We start from the raw sequence: 23,510 nt of genomic DNA on the forward strand, positions 1-23,510 counted from the left end.
TTAGTCTTTTGGATAGAAAGTAGAGCTGTTATTTGCTGGCATCCTCTCCTTTAGGTCTCTCTACATCAACCTTGTGGGCCTCTGGGTGATCCTTACCTGCTCCGTGTTCTGTGGGCTCTCCCTGTACTCCAGATACCATGACTGTGATCCCTGGACATCTAAGAAAGTGTCAGAAGTTGACCAGGTTTGGAAACATATCTCTCACACATGTGCACTGATGACATTACAAAACATGCATGGTGCCAGGAAGAAAAGTTCTTGTTCCTGTAGAGACCCAGCAAGTAGGCACAATACAACTAGACACCTTTCACTTCTATAAAACATTCAGCAAAACATTTGTAGTACTTAGAACACCTGTGACGATTTCTGTATCTAAGACTAAATTGTTCACATACCGGGAGAAATTTCAAGCCAGATTTTGGGTAGGAAAAAACCTCAGGGTTGGAGGGGGAAAAAAAGTAAGCTTGGTTAACAGAAACTATACACAAAACACGGTACCATAAGAAGTTTGTGGATATTGTTAGAGTACTCACTTTCAAATAATCTTCCAGTTTTAATAAAATTGTACATTTACCTGTTTTGGTTTTGAGTGTGAGTATTTTGCCTGTATGTGTACCGCATGCTTTCCTGGTACCCCCTGGAGGTCAGATGAGGGAGAAAGATAGCCCTGACTTGGAGTTACTGATGATTGTGAGCTGCCATATAGGTGCTAGGAACAGAATCCGGGTCCTCTGCAAAAACAGCCAGTGCTCCTAACCACTGAGCAATCTCATCAGCCCTCATCGTCCAGTTGTAAATGTAGAAACAGACTAAGAAGGGAACAGAGTTTACATCCTATGCATCAGGATTCCATGTCAAGAGTCTTAACATGCTTACTTTCAGTTCCACAACACTAATCCCAATTTCATAGAGAACACAATGAATCCCAGTGAGTTGTTTATGTTTTGTTTATGAGATGGGGATCTCACTATGCAGCTCTTACAGTACTGGTTGGCCACTGTCTATGTAGACCAGGTTGGCCTCTGTCTACCTGCCTCTGACCCCAAAGTGCTGGGATTAAAGCAGTGTGCCACTAGGCCAGACTCAGTGAGGGTTTTGACTGGCACCAGGTCATATGTAGAATTGCAGTGAGAGCTCTTTGGTCTTTATAATAGGCCAGACACTTTGGAATATGCTTTATTGAAAGTCTAATTTTTTACTTTTCACAGTTAGAATCTGAAGCAGAGTGTATTATTACTTTCCTTTAAGAAAGCAAGTGAAGAGTTGGATAAGCAGCTGGCCTGGTAGGACCATGCTTCAGACCCAAGCCCAGCCATTAGAGCTCCTGGAAACTCTATATCATGCACTTTCTTGTAAACTTGTTGCACAACTTAAATTTAGCATGTCCTGATTCCAAGAGCCTAGGATCCTACAAAACCTACTTCTTAAAACCTGCTGGGGCCTTGAAATGAGGATGGGCAAATTTCACTGGTACAAATATAACTCCCTCCCAATATGACTGCGGGATTAGGAAATGATAGGATCATTTTAGATTATTTTTAAAATTTATTTTTTGAGAAGTCAAATGAAGCATTTTGATTTAATCTTACATATTTGGATTTACAAAGAATATTTCTCATTCCTTTGGAAGAATATGAAATTGGCTAGGTATTAATTTTGTTTAATAGCAACTAATACTTGGGTTAAATTTTGGAATTTTTCAGCTTATGCCTTACTTGGTACTGGACATTTTGCGAAATTACCCTGGAGTTCCTGGACTTTTTGTGGCCTGTGCTTACAGCGGGACATTAAGGTATAAAACTGTGATTTTATGAAGGTGTTATTCCTGTAAGGATTTATGTTTGTTTTGCTGTTATTGTGACTGATGCATGAGAAAAAGACATGCAGGAAGGAATTACTTATTTTAGATCATGATAGAGTCCCCAGTGGTATAATAGCAGTGACTCATTTCATCCAAGCAGGCTCTACCCTTTACCTATCTACCCTCCTCAATAAAGCTATCATGGCACACGCAATGTCATCACGATAAATTCAGGGATGAGTTTCACTAATCCCCCAGGTATTTCCCTATCTAATCAAGTTGACAATCAAGATTAACCATCAGAGTATCTTTATTTTTTTTATTGGTTACTTTGAGAGGTAAAGATGAATTCTGGACACAGTCACAAATTGCCTAAAATAGGCAAACTGCTCCATGCATCCTTCTGTTGGTCAGCTCCCTATGGAACCATTCTACTGCCATCATGCTCTACACTTGACTAGGTCCCTGCTCTCAAACACAGCATTGCATACCGAATATGGTCATGGTGATGATGACCACTTGATGGTGGCTTTACTATTTGCTGAGTATTAAACATGAGTGGCTTCTGTCTTGGTAACCTGCAAAACCAGACTCAAATTTCCTAATTTACATGCTGAAGAATACTGTACATCTTCTGGACATTTTCATGCACAAAGACACTATATGTTAAAGTTTTTTATGTGATAATCTGAGTAATATGTGCAAATTCATTTTATAGATACAGAAGAATAACTGGGAAATAGAAGCAATGCAACCTCATCTGCTATCGTTTACTGTCAAATCTATCTGTGTTGCCTGACTCATTCATGAAAGATAATAGCTTCCAGAAAGAGGGTATTATGATCACTAAAAATAAAAAAACGTGATTCCATTTAAATTATTTTATTATTTTGTGTACCTGGACATTGTGCCTACATATATGTATGTATGTGCACCACATGTGTGCAGTGCTCTCAGAGTTCATAAGAGGGTACCAGATCCCCTGAGACTTGAGTCACAAATGGCTGAGACTCAGCTACTGCAGGTGCTGGAAATCAAACCCCGGTCCTCTGGAAGAGCAACTAGTACTCTTAAACACTGAGCTATCTTTAGCCCCATCTGCTTCTCTTTCAGAAGTGCCAATTTGCTTTCTCCTCCCTCATTTCCACTAAAAGAACTGTTAAAATTAACATATTATAAAACAAAGTTTTTTTCTCTCTTGTAGCACAGTGTCCTCCAGCATTAATGCCTTAGCTGCGGTGACCGTGGAAGATCTTATCAAACCTTACTTCAAATCACTATCAGAGAAATCTCTATCTTGGATTTCCCAAGGAATGAGTATGTTTCCTCGTTTCTTTCCTCATGATTCCATTTGGGGGAATCTTTGGCTTTGTTTATGAGACACTAGAAATTGTCCCCTGAAGAAGCATAAGCATCTCTAGTATGAGTACATAAACAGGAACATGAGCTTACAATGCGCAGGCATGATTGTATCTACCAAGAAGACTTGGGCACTAATTCAAACATTTAATATGGCAGTGGTGGGGCACAATGGTAACCCTGGCTCTCAGGGTTGAGGCAGAAGGATCGTGAGTTCATGGGTAACTGGGGTTAGTCTAACAAAGAAAAGAAAAACTATCTAATTGTTAGTGAGCCACTGTATGTGTCACCCTGATCATGCCTCCGGGGGCTGGCTATAGGTGTGCCCTAGGGGGCATCGACAGGGTGATGTGAGGGTAGTTTAAGAGTTGGGGGACACACGTGGGAAAGCCCCTCTTTTCCCTGCTGCTTCGGCTTGCTCTGCTTTCCTGCCGGTTGGCTAGGTGCTCAGTAAGTAAGGCATATTCCCTAATAAAATACCTTAATCATATTGGTGAGTCACCGTTTATATCCGCCTATAAGCCACAAAGCACAATGCCCAAGGATCCTCTGTGGTTGTCCTTGGTGATAATTACTAATAATAATAGTGATAAGACTCTCATCAAGTTTGAAGCAGGGTTTTTCTTTGCAGCTCAGCCTGGCTTGCCTGAGTGTTGAGATTACAGGTGTTTGACACCACACCAGGTCTGACTTTCATTCATTTTGAAGGATTCTATGCTATCATTACACTGAGGTTTATGTAGTCAAGGGCATCACAGACAACGTGACAGTCGACTTGACTTTGCATTAATTATGGGCACCAAACCCCCTAATGGCAACCATTCATTGCTTATCAAATGGAGAATTAAGTTAAATCACTGAAATATTATTTATATTTAGATTGGGCCTTATAGAAATTATTACAAGAGCCCTTTGTTGGAGGGAGTTGTTTTTTCTTTCAGTTGTGATCAGATAATTTCATAACATTCTTAACAAAAGTATGAGTTCTGGGACAAAGAATCCAGTACCCACAACAGAAGGAATGCACTAATTTTATAAGAAATAGATCATCTGTCATTTTTCTTGTTTTTTTTTTTTTAATTTTGAGCATGGGAAATTATATGGGTTGATTGCCATAAATTTTTTTCCAAATGGATTTTTTTTAAAAAAACAAAATACTTTAGGGAGTAATGTTGTTTTTTTAATTTTTAAAAGCAACACATTTGCTGAAGAGAAAGGAGGAGGAGCAGATTTAGGGGAGAGAGAAGGTGGGAGGGCTGGGGGAGTAGAGGGAGGAGAAACTGTGGTTGGGAGGTAATGTATGAGAGAATGATGATGACGACGATGACGACGACGACGACGACGACGATGATGGTAATGATGATGACAATAAAATCATCAAATAAAACGAAGGTAAAAAGGAAAAAAGAAGACCCCTACTATTTACCAGCCAGTAGTGTGTTGAGAACTCCTGTAAAGCAGTTTGGAGAAAGGAACATGGAATATGATATGGATTAAAGTGACCTTTCTTTGCTAGCTTACCTGAGAAGGCTTGGGTATTGCTGATGGAGATTATGAGAGGGCTAAAGAACCTAAACCACGGGTTGGTGTGGGTTACCACTTCCCAGAACAGAGGAACAGCATCAGAAGGCTCCAGCCCTGGTGTTTGTTATCCCCTTACTCCTCCACATTGTCCTGAGCGGAGTCCTGCACCTCCCTTTATAGACAAATGTTTGTGGGGGATTAAATGGATAAACAATGGTGCTAAGTTTTAAAACCCCTGTAGTTAATTCCAGGGACTCTTTCTTATATAATCCATTGTTGTGACTAATCCCCGGGTGCAGTATAAGGCTTTGTTTGTCTTCTTTGCACCCTGTTGGTCTTGTAGAAAAATGCCTCTTTGTCTTGTCTTGCTGACTTTAATGTGTGTGCCTTTCTCACCTCAATGGTATTATTCACTTTGACTCAAAGGTGTGACCTTCCTTTTATTGAGGACTGTAATCCTCCAGGTCTGCATTTGTACACTGTCTTTTATGTTGTCATGTAGGTGTGCTATATGGAGCGCTGTGTATTGGAATGGCTGCTGTGGCATCCCTGATGGGAGCCTTGTTACAGGTAAGAGCTGAGTCTGAAGACTGGTGTCATAATCATTATTATTAGCCTAAATGTTCACAAGACCACCTTTACTCTCTCTCTCTCACTCTCTCTCTCTCTCTCTCTCTCTCTCTCTCTATATATATATATATATATATATATATATATATATATATGTAATTTGTATGTATCAAGGCGCAATGGCTGAATTATTTTTAAATCTTAAAAATATTTTTTCTTCTTTTACTTACATATATGTGTGTATGCCTGCTTGTCTGTATGTGTACTATGTGTGGACAGGTACCCACAGAGGTCAAAGGGCACCAGGAGCCCTGGAGCTGCTGTTAGACACAGTTTTGTTAGCTGTCTGATGTGGGCACTGGCTACCGAAACTGGGGCCTCTGTGAGGTAGTAAGCACTCTCAATTGCTGAGCCAGCTCTCTAAATCCTTATTTTTAACATTTGAAGAATATGTCTCCAGATAATTATAGATTTATATGAAATTAAAACAATGCAGAGGTATATATCACTCCATAGCAACACCTTACAGAAACATCTGGCAATGGTAACATCTTGATAAGAAGCCATTATAGCCGGGATATTGGGGTTGAAACAGTGAAGATACAGAATGATTTGACCACCACCAGGATTCTCCTCTTGTTACCTTTCACAGCCTCACCTACATCTCTCTGTCCTCACTCACGTCACTCATCTCCGGCCTTTGAGAATCTCAAATCTATTCTCCATTCTTATCACTTTTTCGTGTTAAGAATGTTATAGAAAGAGATCCGTATGACGGCTCAGGTTGCTAAGCCTGATGACTTAGCTTGTTCCCCCAGAGGGTGGAAGGAGAGGACGGCCTCCTGGAGGGTTTCCTCAGATTTCCACACAGGCACTGTAACACACACACACACACACACACACACACGCACGCACGCACGCACGCAAGGGCGTGTGTTCAATAAAAATGCAACAGCCCTTTATAAAGTACTGTTATATAAAAGTGTTGGGGCAGTGGTTCAGCAGACACTGTGCTTGCAGTGAAAACATGAGAACTTGAGTGTAGGTTCCTAGGACCCACATAGAAAAGCCTGTAACGAAGATGTGAGGATGTAGATCCAGGAGACTTGTTGGCTACCGAATCTAGCTGGATTGGTGAGCTCCAGATTTAGTGAGAAACTTTCTCAGAAATAAGGTGGAGACCAACTGAAAACGACAGTCCGTGTTGGCTTCTGGCCTGCACATGCACTTTCTCATGTGTGTGTGTGTGTGTGTGTGTGTGTGTGTGTGTGTGTGTGTGTGCACCTGCACAAGCACATGGAATAATAGTATGTAAATGAGATGCACACACAGAAGAATATTATGCATATGAGATCTATTAGTAAGAAATGTTTTAGGTCTTCTCGTTCTTGCTCTTAAGAGTGAATTTTGACTGGAACCTGACCTTTTTCATTAGGAGGTGAACTTTTGGATGTCAGACTTTCTATTTTAGCAGCTGACAGTGTCAGAAGGGTAACTGGCTTTGCTACCACTTTGAGTTTAAAATCCATTTAACAACAGAGTAGCCTGTTGTCGTGTTGGGTGTAGATATGTAGTATGTTATGAGACATATAACAACAATAAGGTTAATGACAGTTGTAGACTCACTCAAGTGTCTTGCAGGGTTGAGCTTATGTGTCAGTTGGTACTCTAGCACACCCTGACCCTAGGGGTTTCTAATCATGGTTCTCAGGACTTCCAGGAGTCAAGGCCATTTCAGCACACATGCTAAATCTTCTAAACCTTAGAACAAAGTTTGCCCTTACCAGGATACCTTCAACTCCCTTTGTGGGAGAAATGGCTGGTAGCAGGCCTACTGATTGCAGGTGTAGAAAAAGGAGGAAACTACCCCCAACTCTGGTTGGTGTTCTAGTCAGTTGGTCTGTCCCAGATTGGGGACACTGGCTGGTGCCTCCAGCAGTTGTGCACAACATTGCCAGGATAAACTGCTCAAGGCATGGCCACTATTTATCCTTGATGCAAATGGAACAGAAAGTGAGAGATTGTCCCTGAGGAAGTTAGTTACTAAGACCATGCCAAATCCCCAGATATGATGACTGAACACTGAATGGCATAAGTAAATGAACAAGAGAATTTTGACACTCATTTCATTTCTTTTCAATTTTACAGAAAGTCTTCAATTTGTTGGTAAAGAATAAACAGAGTAAAAGTTATTTTCTGGTCCATTTTTTTTTAAACCAAGTATATATTTTTTCTTTAAAATTTTTTTCAACAGAAAAACCTTTCCCCAGTTTCTTCTTTGACAATTTCATTCGGATATAATATATATTCTGATTATTGTAACTTTGAATCTCTTTGACTATCCACTTCTCCTTACAAATCTCTCCTCCCACATTCATGACATTTTGTTATTTTGGGTTGTCTTATTAGTGTTGTTGTTATATATTTGAGACTCTGTTTACTGGGTTTGGAACTATGTGCTGATGCCAGGTGGGCTCCTCAGTGAAGACAATAGCTGTCCCTCTTCCTAAACCCATCAGTAACTAGTTCCCAGCAGGAAGGGTCAGGGACTCATAAACTTGTCCAAGATCTGTGACTGTTGATAGGCCCATTTCCACCCACTCAGTTACATTCCCACCAGGTTGTTCTGAGAACACCAAAGACTGCATCAACAGAAATGTGTTTGAGATTTGACAGATTCCCAAGTGTGGGTAACTTGTTACTGATCCTCTTCAGAGTCAAGAGGTCAAGCATGAACCTTACCATGGCTATACGATAAATGATAGCCATAGGCCTGTTCAAGTGACTGTGACTATGAATCACTTAATGTTATAATATAATCCTATCCTGGAGAATTCCAACCTACTCCCAGGGGTTTCCAGCAACCAGGCCATCTCAGCAGATATAACTTTGAGAAACCATAACCAGATTTACTCTTATCAAACAAATTCTCTTTATGAAAGAAAAACAATTAGCAACTAACCTGGATTGAATACTGGTATAAAAAAAAACATAGAAGGATAGTCCAAAGTTTGAAGATGGTCGCTTGATAGACATTCTTATGATCCGCTGTACAGAGACACTGACTTCTATCTGTCTTTAAGAGGGCAACTAGAATGAACTACATGCTTGAGAGCATGTTTAAGGCATGTCTTTTTTGAACATTGAATTGGGAGAGAAGGGCCTTTTTGTTTTATATTTTTGAGGGCATTAGTTAATTTCAACATCTCCAAACATGCAAAGTGATTTCTGCTGATACCATGGTGAAGGTAGCTGCCTTACTTCTTTGCCTTGGTGACGGCTTGTTTTCTACAAGGTCTCCTATGATGGTGCCCAGCAAGGAGGAGCCTTGGTACAGGTAGCAATGTACAGTCTCAATTCCTCATTGACCTTTACTGGTATGGGTGTGTGAAAATGTTTTCCTCCATCATCTGCACTGTGGCTGGTAGCTACTATTGTGCCTGGCCTCTCTTTCTTCATCAGTACTGGAATATATGGAGAAAAATCAAATAGCAAAATCATCCTAACTTCAAGTCTAAGCCCTAATTCCTTGCTGTATTACTAACTAAGGTCACTAAGGTCTTCTTTTCTTTTTTTGTGTGTGTTTGTTTTGTTTTTGTTTTTCAAGACAGGGTTTCTCTGTATAACAGCCCTAGCTGTCCTGGAACTCAGTTTGTAGAACAGGTTGGCCTCGAACTCACAAAGATCACTAGCCTTTGCCTCCCAAGTGCTGGGATTAAAATCATGTGCCATCACACCAGCAAAGTCTTCTTCTTTAATAGAATGTTTTTTGAGGCATCTTTATTATTTATATAAATGTGGCTCTCAAATCATGTTGTAACTGGCTTCATGGCCATGGAATATCTTTTACACCTCACAGTGAAGTCTATTTCACATCTTATGACTAATTCCCCTATCATATCCCTTAACCCAATCCTTCTCACACACCATTTCTCTTTCACAGTGTCCACACATTCTCCACTTCACAGTGCAAACTTGAAAGAATTCATTGGAACCAACGATCCAGCACATATCTTATAACGTTTTCTGTGTATACTCTCAGATCTATTCATTCTTTTGTGGTTTGCTTCTTGGTGGACAAATCACCGTGTTTCCACTCTTTAATGGTTCTTTTTACATTTTAATTGATACATAAAACTATATATTTAATATGTGCATGATATCATATTGTATTTTACTACATTCAAATGTGATTAAATATATCTACCTACTCAAATATTCATCATTTTTAGTGATGAAAATATTCAAAATCATTCTAGTAGATTTTTTTGGAGACATGTAATCCATTACCACTCTCTATCATCACTCTACTGAGCATTAGTCCATCAGAACTAATTTCCCTTATAAAATTATAACCTAGTACTCATCAGCCAACCGTTAGCTTTATCCTGCCTAGTCTTCAAAACTAGACATTAAGTTATTGAAGTTATTATGTAATTAAGAGCACACATCTCTTGAAGCATTATTTGCATTTTCTCTTGTTTCATATTAGAAATCTTTTCAGTCTCATTGCTGTAGTATCTCCATATCAAAGAAAAGCTTCAGTCATCCAAATAGATTTTAAACCTTTCTCTGCACCATTGGATCAATTATGTTAAATCCAACTTTCAATCTTATTACATATTTATCAGATCAGACCAGGGATGCTCATAGGTTTTAGCATTATCTCTGGCCAGTTTGCAGTTCTCATCCACAGTCTTGTTTGGAGGAATATTTTGAGACCACCAAAGCATAAGAGTCTTGTGATTTATCAGAACAAAGTTGAGAAGGGGGTGTTTTGGTCTATGCACTTAGAGAAGTGGTCCAAAGGTTTCATGACTCCTTTTCATTGTGATGCCCTTTTTGTGGTGTGTGTGTGTGTGTGTGTGTGTGTGTGTGTGTGTGTGTGTGTGTGTGTGTATACACATGTGTTGGAGAGGTGTTCTCATGCATGTGTGTGTATAAACCAGAAGCTGTCATTGGCTGTCTTCCTCAATTGCTCCTCACCTTATTTTTTGAGACAGGATTTCTCACTGAACCTGGAATTTACCAATTCAGTTATACTGACTGACCAGCAAGCCCCATGGACCCTCCTATCTCTGTCTCCTCAAGACTGGGATTAAAGCCATGTGCTGCCACATCTAGGTTTTGTGTGTGCATCAAACTTAGGTGCTTGTGAAGCATTTTATAGACTGAGCCATCTTCCCAGCTCCTTTTGTTGTCTTTAAAAATCTTTTTTAAATTGTGTAAATGTGTGTGTGTCTGGGTCAACATGGTGAGTGTAGGTGCCTGTGGAAGCTAGAAAAGGGCATCCAATCCCTTGGAACTGGAGTTATAGGCAGTTGTGAGCTACCTGATGTAGGTGCTAATTGAATTTAGGTCTTCTGCAAGAAAGATATGTACTCTTAACCACTAAGCCATCTCTCCAGTCCTTTGCTGCCTATTTGAGGGCACCTAAAGAGACAGAAAAGTCAGTTGTGATGGTGCACACCTTTAATCTCAGCACTTGGGAAGTAGAGGCAGGAGGATTTCTGTGAGTTGAAGGCCAGACTTGTCTATATAATGGGCTCTAGGACATCCAGGACTGAGATGATGCTGTCTCAAAAACAAACAAACAAACAAACAAACAAACAAACACCCAAAGGAACAGAAGACACTTAAGATAGAGAAACAGAAGTTTCCAGGTATTAATGATCTTTGCCAATGACAAGGCTGCCATGAATAAATTTATGATTTTTTTCTTGGAGGAGACTGAATACTTCAATACCTACCCTGATGAAATTGCTTAAAACATTATGTTTGTGTTTGAGATTTCTAACTGTTGATTTTATGTTATTTTTGTAGGCAGCCCTCAGCATATTTGGCATGGTTGGTGGTCCACTTCTGGGCCTGTTTTCTTTGGGCATCTTAGTCCCCTTTGCCAATTCAATTGTAAGTATAACTAATGGATATATCTAAAGATTACTTTTCCAGATACATTTTTTTCTTGTCAGCTGTAAAGACATTGTTGCTTTGAGATCTGTCATTAGTTATTTGTCTTGGTGACTAAAATTGTTGATTTTGACTTTGACAGAGTACACAGTTAAGAGCTATGCATTAAAGTCTTTCATGAGAGAAGCTAAGTGGAAACTGGCAGAACCATGTGGTGTTAAATACTCATCATGACAATAGACCAACATTTTTTGCACATTTAAAATCTTGTCCTCTTTAAAATTGAATATCAAGGCTTTAAGTAAGGAGATCAAAAGTCTTAGCTCCAAAGATGGCTTGTAGTCAGAGCCCAGTAAAGAAAGGTAATTAGATCTTTACTGCCTTGACCACAGAGTTTGTTCTTCTGGTGCTTCAAGCCATAGCTCCTGCATGTCATTCTAGCCCTGAGGAGGTGAAGATAATTGGGAATGTTTTTCAGAAAGAGGTGATATCTCTGCTATCATATCTAAACATGACTGTGTATGGCAATACAAAATTGTGTTTGGAATAAATGAAATCGAAATGACTTCTCTGAAAACTAACAGGAAGTCCACTTCTACTATAACAGGAAGTTCTTAATAGACTAGAATGTAGTAAGTGATGTCAGACATTTATAGCATAGCCATTGGTTAGAAAAAGAGGGAATGGGGTTAGTGGGTCTCCAGGACTCTGGGCAGAAGACCAGGGATCTATGGTAACCTTGACAAGAGGCAGAGATACTGTAAGGGAGGAGAGTCCGATAGGGGCTGGCCAGCTTGGCTTTGAACATTTTGGAAGTGACTTTCTCATGATAAATATACCTCAAAGAGAATGACATTATTTTTCCTTTAAAAGCACTCTTGTTTTTCAGGGAGCACTTGCTGGTCTGTTGGCTGGATTTGCCATTTCTTTATGGGTAGGAATTGGAGCTCAGCTTTACCCTCCACTTCCTGAGAGAACTTTGCCATTGTCCCTGGAAATCCATGGCTGCAACAGCACACGCAATGGGTCAGACTGGATGTCAACTACAGAAATGCCATTTTCCACTAGTGCTTTTCAGATACACAATGTGGAAAGGTATTAAGTTTCACATTTTTCTTCATACTATGTGTGACAAGTAGGGGACTCCAGTTGTTTTGTTTTCATTTGTTTGTTTGTTTTTTTTGTCTTGCTTATAACACTGCTTTTCCTAACCCTGAACTGGGTGGACCCTTGTGGCTTTCTTGCTGTGTTATTTTATAGTACTCCTACAGTATAAGGACACAGCTGAAGAATCAGCGAGACATTCTGTGTTGCCTAGCCTGGTTTACAAGCTTTCCCGATTGAGTTTGCATTCCTTTAACTTCCTAATAGTTGATGAGCATATCTTGGTGCTTAATTCTCTTATAATTAATGAAGTTGACCACCCTTTAATAAGTTTATTGGGCATTCAGATATCTACTTTTGTCACTTGCCTTTTGAGTACTATTCCAAAAGTCAACAGATTCTGCCTTTTCTTCCTTGTTTATTTAGGAGTTGTTCTTTATTCAAAATATGTTTTGAAGATATTTTTCCTCAATAGGTTTCATTTTTACGTTTTGCTAAGTTTATTTTTTTGTAAGAAATCATGACTTACCTTTTGTTATTTATTTATTAGTCTTTTGTGGTCTTGTTGAAGAAATCATTGCCTACTTTGAGGTCATATGAATACTCTTCTAATTTATTTATTTAGTTTTTGTTTGCTTATTTTCTCAAGACAGTTTCTTTGTGTAGCCCTGGATGTCCTGGTACTCACTCTGTAGACTAGGCTGGCCTTGAACTCAGAGATCCACCTGCCTCTGCCTCTAGAGAGCTAGGACTAAAGAATGTGCATCATCATGTGTGGCTAGTGCTCTAATTTTTAAATTAAAACTTTTATTGTTAACTATTCACATTTAAGAAATGTAATCCACTTGAGGCTGAACTGAATGGTATGATAAAGATTAATTTTTCCTCATGTGGAATTTTAATTAAGCACCTCTTATTGAAAGAAAAATCCCCCTGTTGTCCATCAAGATTTGCTGGTGATAAAACAATGTAAATCAAATGACAGTTTCCTGAAGGGGGAGGGGGTCAGCATTCTACTCTACTTTTTCCTGTCTTTGCTCAATATCACACTATCTCAACTTTATTAGTTCATCTCAGCCTGTTTCCCTTCTTCTTGGGTTTTTGGCTTCTGAAATTCTCATTTCCTTGATCTTTCCGGTGCCTTCAAAACCTATTTCCACTTAGTGTTCTTTTTTTTTTTTTAAATTCAAGTTAGGGAACAGGCTTGTTTCACATGTAAGTCCCTTCTCCCTCTCCCTCCCCTTTCCCCCATCCCTCCTCCCCGACCCCCAACCTATCCCCCACCCCATCCACCCACCACTCCCCAGGCAGAGTAGGGCCCTCAACAGGGGCTCTGCAAAGTCCACCAAATCTTCTTGTGCTGGTCCTGGGCCCTTCCCCATGTGTCCAGGGCCAGAGTGTATCCCTTCACGTGGGATGGGCTCTTAAAGTCCCTTCTTACACCAGGGAAAAATGCTAATCCACTTCCAGAGGCTCCCTGGAGTGCAGAGGCCTCCTTATTGGCATCCATGTTCAGGGTGCTGGATCAGTCTTGTACTGGCCTCCCAGATAGCATCTGGGGTAGATGTGCTCTCCCTTGTTCAGCCCAACTGTTTCTGTATGTTTCTCCAACCTGGTACAGACCCCTTCGATCTTCATTCCTCCCTCTCTTCCACTATATTCCAGATTTCAGCTCAGTGTATTTCTGTGGATGTCTGTCTCTGCTTCCATCAGCCACTGGATGAGGGCTCTAGGATGGCATAAAGAGTAGTCATCAATCTCATTTTAGGGGAAGGGCTTTTCACTTATCCTCTCTTCCATTGCCTGGATTGTCAGATGATGTCATCCTTGTAGATCTCTGGAGATCTCCCTAGTTCCAGATCTCTTCTCGGACCTATAGTGGCTCCCTCTAATATGGTATCTCTCATCCTGCTCTCTCTCTCCTCTATTCTTCCCCCTACTCAATATCTCTGCTCCTCCATTTCCTCTCCTCTACTCCTCTTCTTGTGCTCTTATTGTGGCAGCACCCTCTCCCTACCCTCATGCTCCCAATTAGCTCAGGAGTTCATGCCACTTCCCATTCCTGGGGTCTATTTATCCCTTAGAGTCCTTCATGTTTCCTAGTTTCTTTGGTGAAGAGGACTATAGGCTGGTAAACCTTTGCTCTATGTCTAAAATTAATATATGAGTGAGTACATACCATGTTTGTCTTTTTGTGATGGGGTTAACTCATTCAGGATGGTTTCTTCTAGTTCTATCCATTTGCCTGCGAATTTCAAGATTCCATTGCTTTTTTCTGCTGAGTAGTACTCCATTGTATAAATGTACCACATTTTCTCTATCCATTCTTCAGTTGAGGGGCATCTAGGTTGCTTCCAGGTTCTGGTTATTACAAACAATGCTGTATGAACATGGTTGAACATATGTCCTTGTTGTATGTACATGCCCTATTTGGGTATATACCCAAGAGAGGAATGGCTGGATCTTGAGGTAGACTGATTCCCATTTTTCTGAGCAACCACCATACTGATTTCCAAAGTGGTCTTACAAGTTCGCACTCCCACCAGCAATGGAGGAGTGTTCCTTCTTCTCCACATCCTCTCCAGCATAGGTTGTCATTGGTATTCTTGATTTTAGCCATTCTGACAGGTGTGAGGTGTTATCTCAGAGTTGTTTTGCATTGCATTTCTCTGATGGCCAAGGATTTTGAGCACTTTCTTAAGTGTCTTTCAGCCATTTCAGATTTCTCTGTTGAAAATTCTCTGTTTAGTTCGGCACCCCACTTTTTAATTTCATTGTTTGGTGTTTTGGTGGCTAGCTTCTTGAGCTCCTTATATATTTTGGAAATCAGCCCTCTGTCAGATGTGGGGTTGGTGAAGATCTTTTCCCATTCTGTGGGTGGTCGTTTTGTCTTACTGACTGTGTCCTTTGCCTTACAGAAGCTTCTCAGTTTCAGGAGGTCCCATTTATTAATTGCAGACCTCAGTGTCTGTGCTACTGGCGTGATGTTCAGGAATCGGTCTCCTGTGCCAATTTGTTCAAGGGTAATTCCCACTTTCTCTTCTAGAAGATTCAGTGTGGCTGGATTTATGGTGAGATCTTTGATCCATTTGCACTTAAGTTTCGTGCATGGTGACAGGTATGGATCTACCTGCAATCTTCTGCATGTCCTAATCCAATTGTGCCAGCACCATTTATTGAAGATGCTATCTTTTTTCCATTGTGTAGGACATGCAAAATTAGGTGTTTGTAGGTGTGTGGGTTAATATCTGGGTCTTCAATTCGATTCCATTGGTCTATCTGTCTATTCTTGTGCCAATACCAAGCTGTTTTCAGAACTATGGCTCTATAGTAGAGCTTGAAGTCAGGGATGGTGATGCCTCCAGAAGATCTTTTATTGTAAAGAGTTGTTTTGGCTATCCTGGGTTTTTTATTTTTCCATATAAAGTTGAGTATTGTTCTTTCAATATCTGTGAAAAACTGTGTTGGGATTTTGATGGGGATTTCGTTGAATCTGTAGATTGCTTTTGGTAGGATTGCCATTTTTACTATGTTGATTCTACATATCCATAAGCATGGGACATCTTTCCATTTTCTGGTATCTTTGATTTCTTTCTTTAAAGTCTCAAAGTTCTTATTATACAGGTCTTTCACTTTTTTGGTTAGTGTTACTCCCAGATATTTTATGTTGCTTGTGGATATTGTGAAAGGTGATGTTTCCATGATTTCTTTCTCATTGGCTTTATAATCTGTATACAGTAGGGCTACAGATTTTTTTGAGTTAATTTTGTATCTGCTACCTTGCTGAAGGTGTTTATCAGCTGTAGGAGTTTCCTGGTAGAGTTTTTCGGGTCACTAATGTAGACTATCATGGCATCTGCAAATAGTGAAAGTTTGACTTCTTCCTTTCCAATTTATCCCTTTCATCCCCTTTTCTTGTCTTATTGCTCTAGATAGAACTTCAAGTACAATATTGAAGAGGTATGGAGAGAGTGGACAGCCTTGTCTTGTTCCTGATTTTAGAGGAAACGCTTTGAGTTTCTCTCCATTTAGTTTGATGTTGGCTATTGGTTTGGTGTATATTGCGTTTATCATGTTTAGATATGTTCCTGTTATTCCTGTTCTCTCCAAGATCTTTATCATGAAGGGATGTTGGATTTTGTCAAAGGCTTTTTCAGCATCTAGTGAGATGATCATGTGGTTTTTCTTTTTCTGTTTGTTTATATGGTGGATTACATTGATGGATTTTGGTATGTTGAACCATCCTCACATCCCTGGGATGAAGCCTACTTGATCGTGGTGGATGATTTTTCTGATTTGTTCTTGGATTCGGTTCGCCAATATTTTATTGAGTATTTTAGCATCGATGTTCATGAGGGATATCGGTCTGTAGTTCTCTTTCTTAGTCATATCTTTGTGTGGCTTGGGTATCAAAGTGATTGTAGCCTCGTAGAAAGAGTTTGGCAATATCCCATCTGCTTCTATTGTGCGGAACAGTTTGAGGAGTACTGGTATCAGCTCTTGTTTGAATTTCTGGTAGAATTCTGCAGTGAAGCCATCTGGCCCTGGGCTTCTTTTTGGTGGGGAGGCTTTTGATGACTGCTTCTATTTCATTAGGGGTTATGGGTCGATTTAAAATGTTTATCTGATCTTGGTTTAATTTTGGTAAGTTATTTATCCAGATATTTATCCAGAAAACTGTCCATTTCCTTTAGATTTTTGAATTTTGTGGAGTACAGGTTTTCAAAGTATGATCTGAAGATTCTCTAGATTTCCTCAGTGTCCGTTGTTATATCCCCCTTTTCGTTTCTGATTTTGTTAATTAGCATGCTCTCTCTCTGCCTTTTGGTTAGTTTGGCTAGAGGTTTGTCTATCTTGTTAATCTTCTCAAAAACCAACTCTTTGTTTCATTGATTCTATGTAATGTTTTCCTAGTTTCTACTTTATTGATTTCAGCCCTCAGGTTGATTATTTCCTGGCATCCTCCTTGGTGAGTTTGCTTCTTTTTGCTCTAATGCTTTCAGTTGTTCTGTCAATTCTCTAATGTGACTTTTCTCCAGTTTCTTCATGTGGGCACTTAGTGCTATGAACTTCCCTCTTAGCACTGCTTTCAGAGTGTCCCATAAGTTTGGGTATGTTGTGTCTGCATTCTCATTAGATTCTAGGAAGTCTTTAATTTGTTTTTTTATTTCTTCCTCAACCCAGGAATGGTGCAATTGGGTGTTATTCATTTTCCAAGAGTATGTAGGTTTTCTGCCATTCATATTGCTGTTGATTCTAGCTTTAATGCATGGTGCTCTGATAAGATACAGGGGGTTATTTCAATTCTTTTGTAACTATGGAGGTTTGCTTTGCTGCCTACTATGTGGTCAATTTTAGAGAAGGTTCCATGTGGCGCTGAGAAGAAGGTATATTCTTTTGAGTTTGGGTGGAATGCTCTATAGATATCCGTTAACCCCAGTTGGGTCATAACTTCTTTCAGATCCTTTGTTTCTTTGTTAAGTTTCTCTCTGGTGGTCCTGTCTAGTGGTGTAAGGGGGGTGTTGAAGTCTCCTACTGTAAGTGCGTGGTTTTATGTGTGGTTTGAGCTTTAGTAATGTTTCTTTCACAAATGTGGGTACCTTCGTATTTGGGACATAGATGTTCAGGATTGAGACTTCATCTTGATGGACTTTTCCTGTGATGAGTATGAAATGCCCTTCTTCATCTCTTTTGATTGATTTTAGTTTAAAGTCTAATTTGTTAGATATTAGGATTGCTACACCAGCTTGTTTCTTGAGCCCATTTGATTAGAAAATCTTTTTCCATCCTTTTACTCTGAGGTATCGCCTGTCTTTGAAGTTGAGGTGTGTTTCTTGTAAACAGAAAAAGGATGGATTCTGTCTTCGTATCCATTCTGTTAGCCTATATCTTTTTATGGGTAAGTTAAGACCATTGACATTTAGGGATATTAATGTCCATTGTTCATTGGTTCTTGTTTGTTTTGGATTTATTGTTGGTGGTGTCATTGTGTGTGGATTTCGCCCTCCTACTTCTTTTTGTGTTTGTTAAAATTAGATTATCTATTGCCTGTGTTTTTGTGAGTATAGTTATGTTCGTTGGGTTGGAGTTTTCCTTTCAAAACCTTCTGTAGTGATGGATTTGTGGATATGTATTGTTTAAATCTGTTTTTGTCATGGAATATCTTGTTTTCTCCATCTATAGTGATTGAAAGTTTTGCTGGGTACAGTAGTCTGGGTTGACATCCATGCTCCCTTAGTGCTTGTATGGTATCTATCCAAGACTTCTGGCTTTCAGAGTTTCTATTGCTCACTGAACTACAGGGTCAGGAATCGCATAGGATGTTAATTACTTGTTGGTCATTTGTACATTCCAGGTAAGAATTATGAAAAAACAAATAAGGATCTTTTTTTTCTTCAATTGTCTTTATTACAGTAAGAGGAAATTTTACCCTTAATGCATAGAATCTGAAGAAAAAAATTTACATTTAGCTTTTAAAAGAGGCCTACTTGACAATTATTAATACAAATGTGAAATAGGGACCTTCAAACAAATACCAATTTCAGTAATAGTTTACACGCAACAATAATTTATTCTGAAATGTTCATTTAGTTTGAGACACAATTCATGTCTCATTAATAAAAGAGTAGCCATCTCACCTTAAATACCAGAATATATAGCAGTTACAGAGTAGCAAAAATTCTACCTACTTTTGATAAAATCTAGTTCAGTTAAAATAGTTTCATTCGGTGTTTTACAGTTACACAGATTTGAGCACAAAGTAGTGTGAATTGTTACACCATAGCTATCCTATGCACACCATGTGACCACAGAATCATTAATCATTACTCCTGAGATTGAACCATCAGTTTCAATCATGTAGTAAAGCATAGCAGACTGAGTAAACATATTCATTGGGAACCATATTACTGTGAATTTCACAGCCACATGATTAGTTATGACATTAGATGGATTCACAAGGACTACTTTTGCATAAATACCAAATTCTCCCTGATGTAACTTTATAATCTAGAAATGATTGATGACAGCAATGTATCATATAGTTTCTATCTGTAGTGTTATTTTATGTCAAGTGATGATTAAAGGACAATGGGATGGATGCTACTTAAATACATGTAAAACATACTGTACAAATATACTTGGCTTTACCATTTTTTTTCCTACCTAATAAGAGTGCTTCCCAAAATAAGTGGACTATCAAATATGGTTTCCAGAACAAAAACTCTCTAACAAGAATTAAACCTATTTACAAAAATTTTCAACCTTTAAAGTTTTCTTTAAAATGAAGTCTCTATACAGAAGTTTTAAGTCCTTCCCTTCCTGATATATCTCTGTCCACACATCCATCTGTTCAGGCTGGTGGATCTCCCATTGAATCTCAGCCCCACTATTGAGTACAATGATGGAAGACCAGCAAAGCACCATGATATCGCTTGCTCCCATTTTGAAAGTCCTTCCAGACTGCCAATCAACTGGGTAGGAACCTGGAAGTATAAACACAGCAAACACCCCTCATCCCTTCCTTGGGTGAACACTAGGAGAAGGAATGGAAGCTCATCTTCTATGCTTTCTGCCTCATCAGAGTCCAGTGAAAAAGCCAAAAGTGAGGAGGAAAAGCATGTGAGCTCCATGCCAGGCCCCAGACCAATGAAAGAAAACCAACTACCCACAAAAGGCACATGGAGGAAAATAAAAGAAAGTGAAATCTCTCCCACAAACAAGCTTTCTCAGACCACTTCCACAGGTGCTTCCAATGGTGCTGAATCAGACTCTGATTTATCAGACAGCACATGCTGTTTCTAAAACAGAGGATGTTAGAGTAAAAGGAGAGCAGGGTCCACTTGTTGGGTGGAGGTGGGACCTGAGAACAGTAGAAAATCACTGTCTACTAGAAAGATTCAAGATAAAAATAATGACAAGAATTTCTTGGGAAGAATGAGGAAATTCTACAGATTCAACATATGGGACTTCTACTCTGTTAGTCACTGGGAAGCCAGGCATGTTGTGAGAAAAGAGACTATAGGGGAAAAAAAGCACACAGGTTAGAATAATCAGAAAGCTAGAAATGAGAGGGAAGATGCTGTACTGGAGAGTTAGAAACATTCTTTTAGAAATAAAAGCATAAATTCAGGTTGCACTGGTCAGAATCTGGGTTAAAATTACTGCGCTGTCAGAGTTCTAGTGTGAACTGCACCCAGCCTCATCCATATGCTGTGAGAATGAAGGGTAGGAGGACCCATAGTTGACAAAGGAAAGCAATCCATCAGATAGGAAGCAAGGGAAAATAGTGTTTGTAGAGCAATTTAAAGCAGGATTACTTTTAGATTAATCATATGAACTGGTAATTATTAAATTTCTTTACAGTCATCTTCCAACTTCTTTCTACTCTCCCATACTTTCTCCATGGTTGCCACTGGCAACAATTCAAGAACTAGCTGTTGCCTCCTAAGAATGAGGAAATTCCACAGATCCAACATACCAAATAGATTAGAAATACAGCTGATGGGGGAGAAAAGATGGTTGGGGAAAGTTCTTATCATTTAACAAAATGAAGTAGTGTTTCTAAATAAATAAAAATAAAATAGTGTTTCCATGGCGGAAAAAAAACAAACCAAAACAAAAAAACAGAGGATGTTTGGGTGAGAATTGAGAACTGCTCCATTAACAAACAGGGATCTTTATGGGGCTATGTGATATTGCTGTGTTGTCAGAGAGTCCACAGGAACCTGCCTATGCCAGGCTGTAGTGACCTACGTGACTGTGGCCTCATGCTTATGATTCTCCCTAGCCAAAGAATTATGGTACCTTATTTTTACAGTATTAATATTTAAAGTCCTTTCTCACGGGCATGGTCAAAGTGAGGCCATATTTTAAATTCCTGATTTAAATCAGACCAGTTAATTATGACATTAAAAGTGGCTAAAAATTGTATTTTTACTTTTAGGATCATTGGTACACACACTTGTTAGGAACATGGTGAATTATTATAGTTATATTTTTGGTATCTTTCAGGACCCCACTGATGGACAATTGGTATTCATTATCATATCTGTACTTCAGTACTATTGGAACGTTGGTGACATTGTTAGTGGGGATACTTATCAGTTTATCAACAGGTAATTACCTTAATATTTTTATGTTCACTTGTAGATATTACAAGAGTTTCCTATGTATGATTTACAGCTCTTTACGACACTTTACCATGATCTTATTACTGATTTAAATTAATTTTAAAATTTATTCATGGGGTATTTAAGAGTCTAAACTTAAGGCCGAATAACTTAACCCATCACTATTGAAATATTGGTTCTGCCATTTAATAGCTACCTGGATTCAGGCAAGGTACACAACCACTCTACTCAGAGCCTTAGCATGGTTCTGTATAAGATGAAGATGATGGAGATAGGTTGCTATGAGATAAACTGAGGTGTAGGGGACTCTTAATTCCACAGTTGCTTATTATGAAGACAGGGAGAGCTGTGTGCATGTGTGGGCAACATTGTTATGCCTGGATGTTTCCATTATCCAATACATATCCTTTGTAAACTTAAGAAATGTACACACATGTAAGGAACAATAACTATAATGTTTATGTGTGAATATAGTATAAAGCCTTTCAAAATGCTCATAAAGTGTAAAAATGTTTTAATAATAAGTTGATAATGCACAGACTGTAAACTTATCTGGAATGGAGGTTTTATCCTGAGATTTTATTTTGTTCTCATTGTAGGAATTCTCTTGGCCCCCTTCCTGTGTTGTTATGTCCCACAACTTCTCACTTACGTTTGCACTTCTAGTTTATTTTAAAATCAATTAATATTCTTAATGTATGAGTATTTTACCCGTGTGTATGTAATTGCACTGTGTGTTTGCTTCATGCCCACAGGGGACAAAAGAAGGTGCCACATCCTTCCTCACTTGTTATTCTGAGCCACCATGTGGGTGCTGGAAACCAAATCCCAGTCCTTTGCAATAGTAAACTGCAGAGTATTAGAAACCTGTAAGAACCCAGATGGACACACTTGATTGACCTTCAGCTCCATTTGACTCTTTGCACTGAGTGGCTTGTTTTGTCAGTAAAGTGTGTGTGTGTGTGTGTGTGTGTGTGTGTGTGTGTGTGTGTGTGTGTGTGTGTGTGTGTGAAAATCAAGAGTTCAGTGGCCCCACAGTTTCAATTTGGTCAGGATCAGGGAGTGGTGGCTGGATCTTTAGGACTACTTTGAGGTTTTCTTTGCATTGTTTTGAGTGTAGAAAGCTGTTGTATGTGTCTGTATGACAGTGTAAATAATGTATTTGTTTTTCAGGAGGAAGGAAACAGAATTTAGACCCTCAATTCTTACTGACCAAACAGGACTTTTTATCCAATTTTGATGCTTTTAAGAAAGTAAGTTTTGTTTCTCTTAAATTAGGGAAGTAGGTTTTTAATCATCAGAATGTAATACTAGTTAGTCCCCAGCACTTTTCTTGAACAGACATACAGAAGGGATATTTTTATATCTACAGGTATACAGTTAATAGATAACGATTGGAGAGAATACATGGGTATCCATGTCTAATGTACACCATCCTATCTTCTGTTTACTTATATTGCTTGGCTATCACTCTCCCTTGGTAGATTTAGAGAAATGAAAACAGTAGTAAGGATTATCTGTCATGGCACAAATAAAGTTTCTTTCTGAAAAAATTTTCCATGTAACCTTTTCTTTGCAGAAGAATCATGTTTTAAGTTATAAATCGCATCCTGTGGAAGATGGTGGAACTGATAATCCTGCCTTCAACCACATTGAACTTAACGCCACAGATCACAGCAGCAAGATCAATGGGACTCGCTTGTGAAGCATCTCCAGGGCCAGAGGCTACTATCTCATCAGTGTCTTTTTGGTTTTAACGTGTTTTAGGCTAACTGTATCAGATTATTTTTCCCTATTGTAGGTATTTTGGAAGATTTGTTTTCGCTAAAGCTAAGTCCCGACTTGTTTTACTTTCTACACTGATTTATTGATGTTAGAGTTAAGAGTTTCAACATCAGCATATTCCAATAGAGCTACAGTTGTGAATGTGATGACTACATACAGTCTGAAAGGCAAATATAGACATACACACATGATGCTTGATGATCAAAGGCATATTCTTACATTTTGGCATTATTGAAAATATTTTTATGCCTTTGGTGCTAGTATATAAATTCTGGGATATTTATCAGAATCATAAATCCTGGAAAGAGCTTTCTTGCCTCCCCCTA

At 39.0% G+C, this 23,510-nt stretch overlaps 1 protein-coding gene across 1 annotated transcript in view; it reads left to right on the top strand.

The window, feature by feature from the left end:
- Slc5a8 (solute carrier family 5 member 8) overlaps positions 1–23,104 on the top strand; it is a 50,145-nt gene extending 27,041 nt beyond the window's left edge. The window contains exons 7-15 of the mRNA XM_027392580.2: positions 55–184; positions 1,704–1,792; positions 3,006–3,118; positions 5,187–5,254; positions 11,078–11,164; positions 12,054–12,259; positions 21,281–21,384; positions 22,573–22,652; positions 22,979–23,104. Of these exons, the coding sequence (XP_027248381.1) occupies positions 55–184; positions 1,704–1,792; positions 3,006–3,118; positions 5,187–5,254; positions 11,078–11,164; positions 12,054–12,259; positions 21,281–21,384; positions 22,573–22,652; positions 22,979–23,104 (1,003 nt within the window). The remainder of the gene's footprint in view (positions 1–54; positions 185–1,703; positions 1,793–3,005; positions 3,119–5,186; positions 5,255–11,077; positions 11,165–12,053; positions 12,260–21,280; positions 21,385–22,572; positions 22,653–22,978) is intronic.
- Positions 23,105–23,510: the final 406 nt, after the last annotated feature.

This window comes from Cricetulus griseus (genome assembly GCF_003668045.3).
Source record: "Cricetulus griseus strain 17A/GY chromosome 1 unlocalized genomic scaffold, alternate assembly CriGri-PICRH-1.0 chr1_0, whole genome shotgun sequence".
NCBI lineage: Eukaryota > Metazoa > Chordata > Mammalia > Rodentia > Cricetidae > Cricetulus > Cricetulus griseus.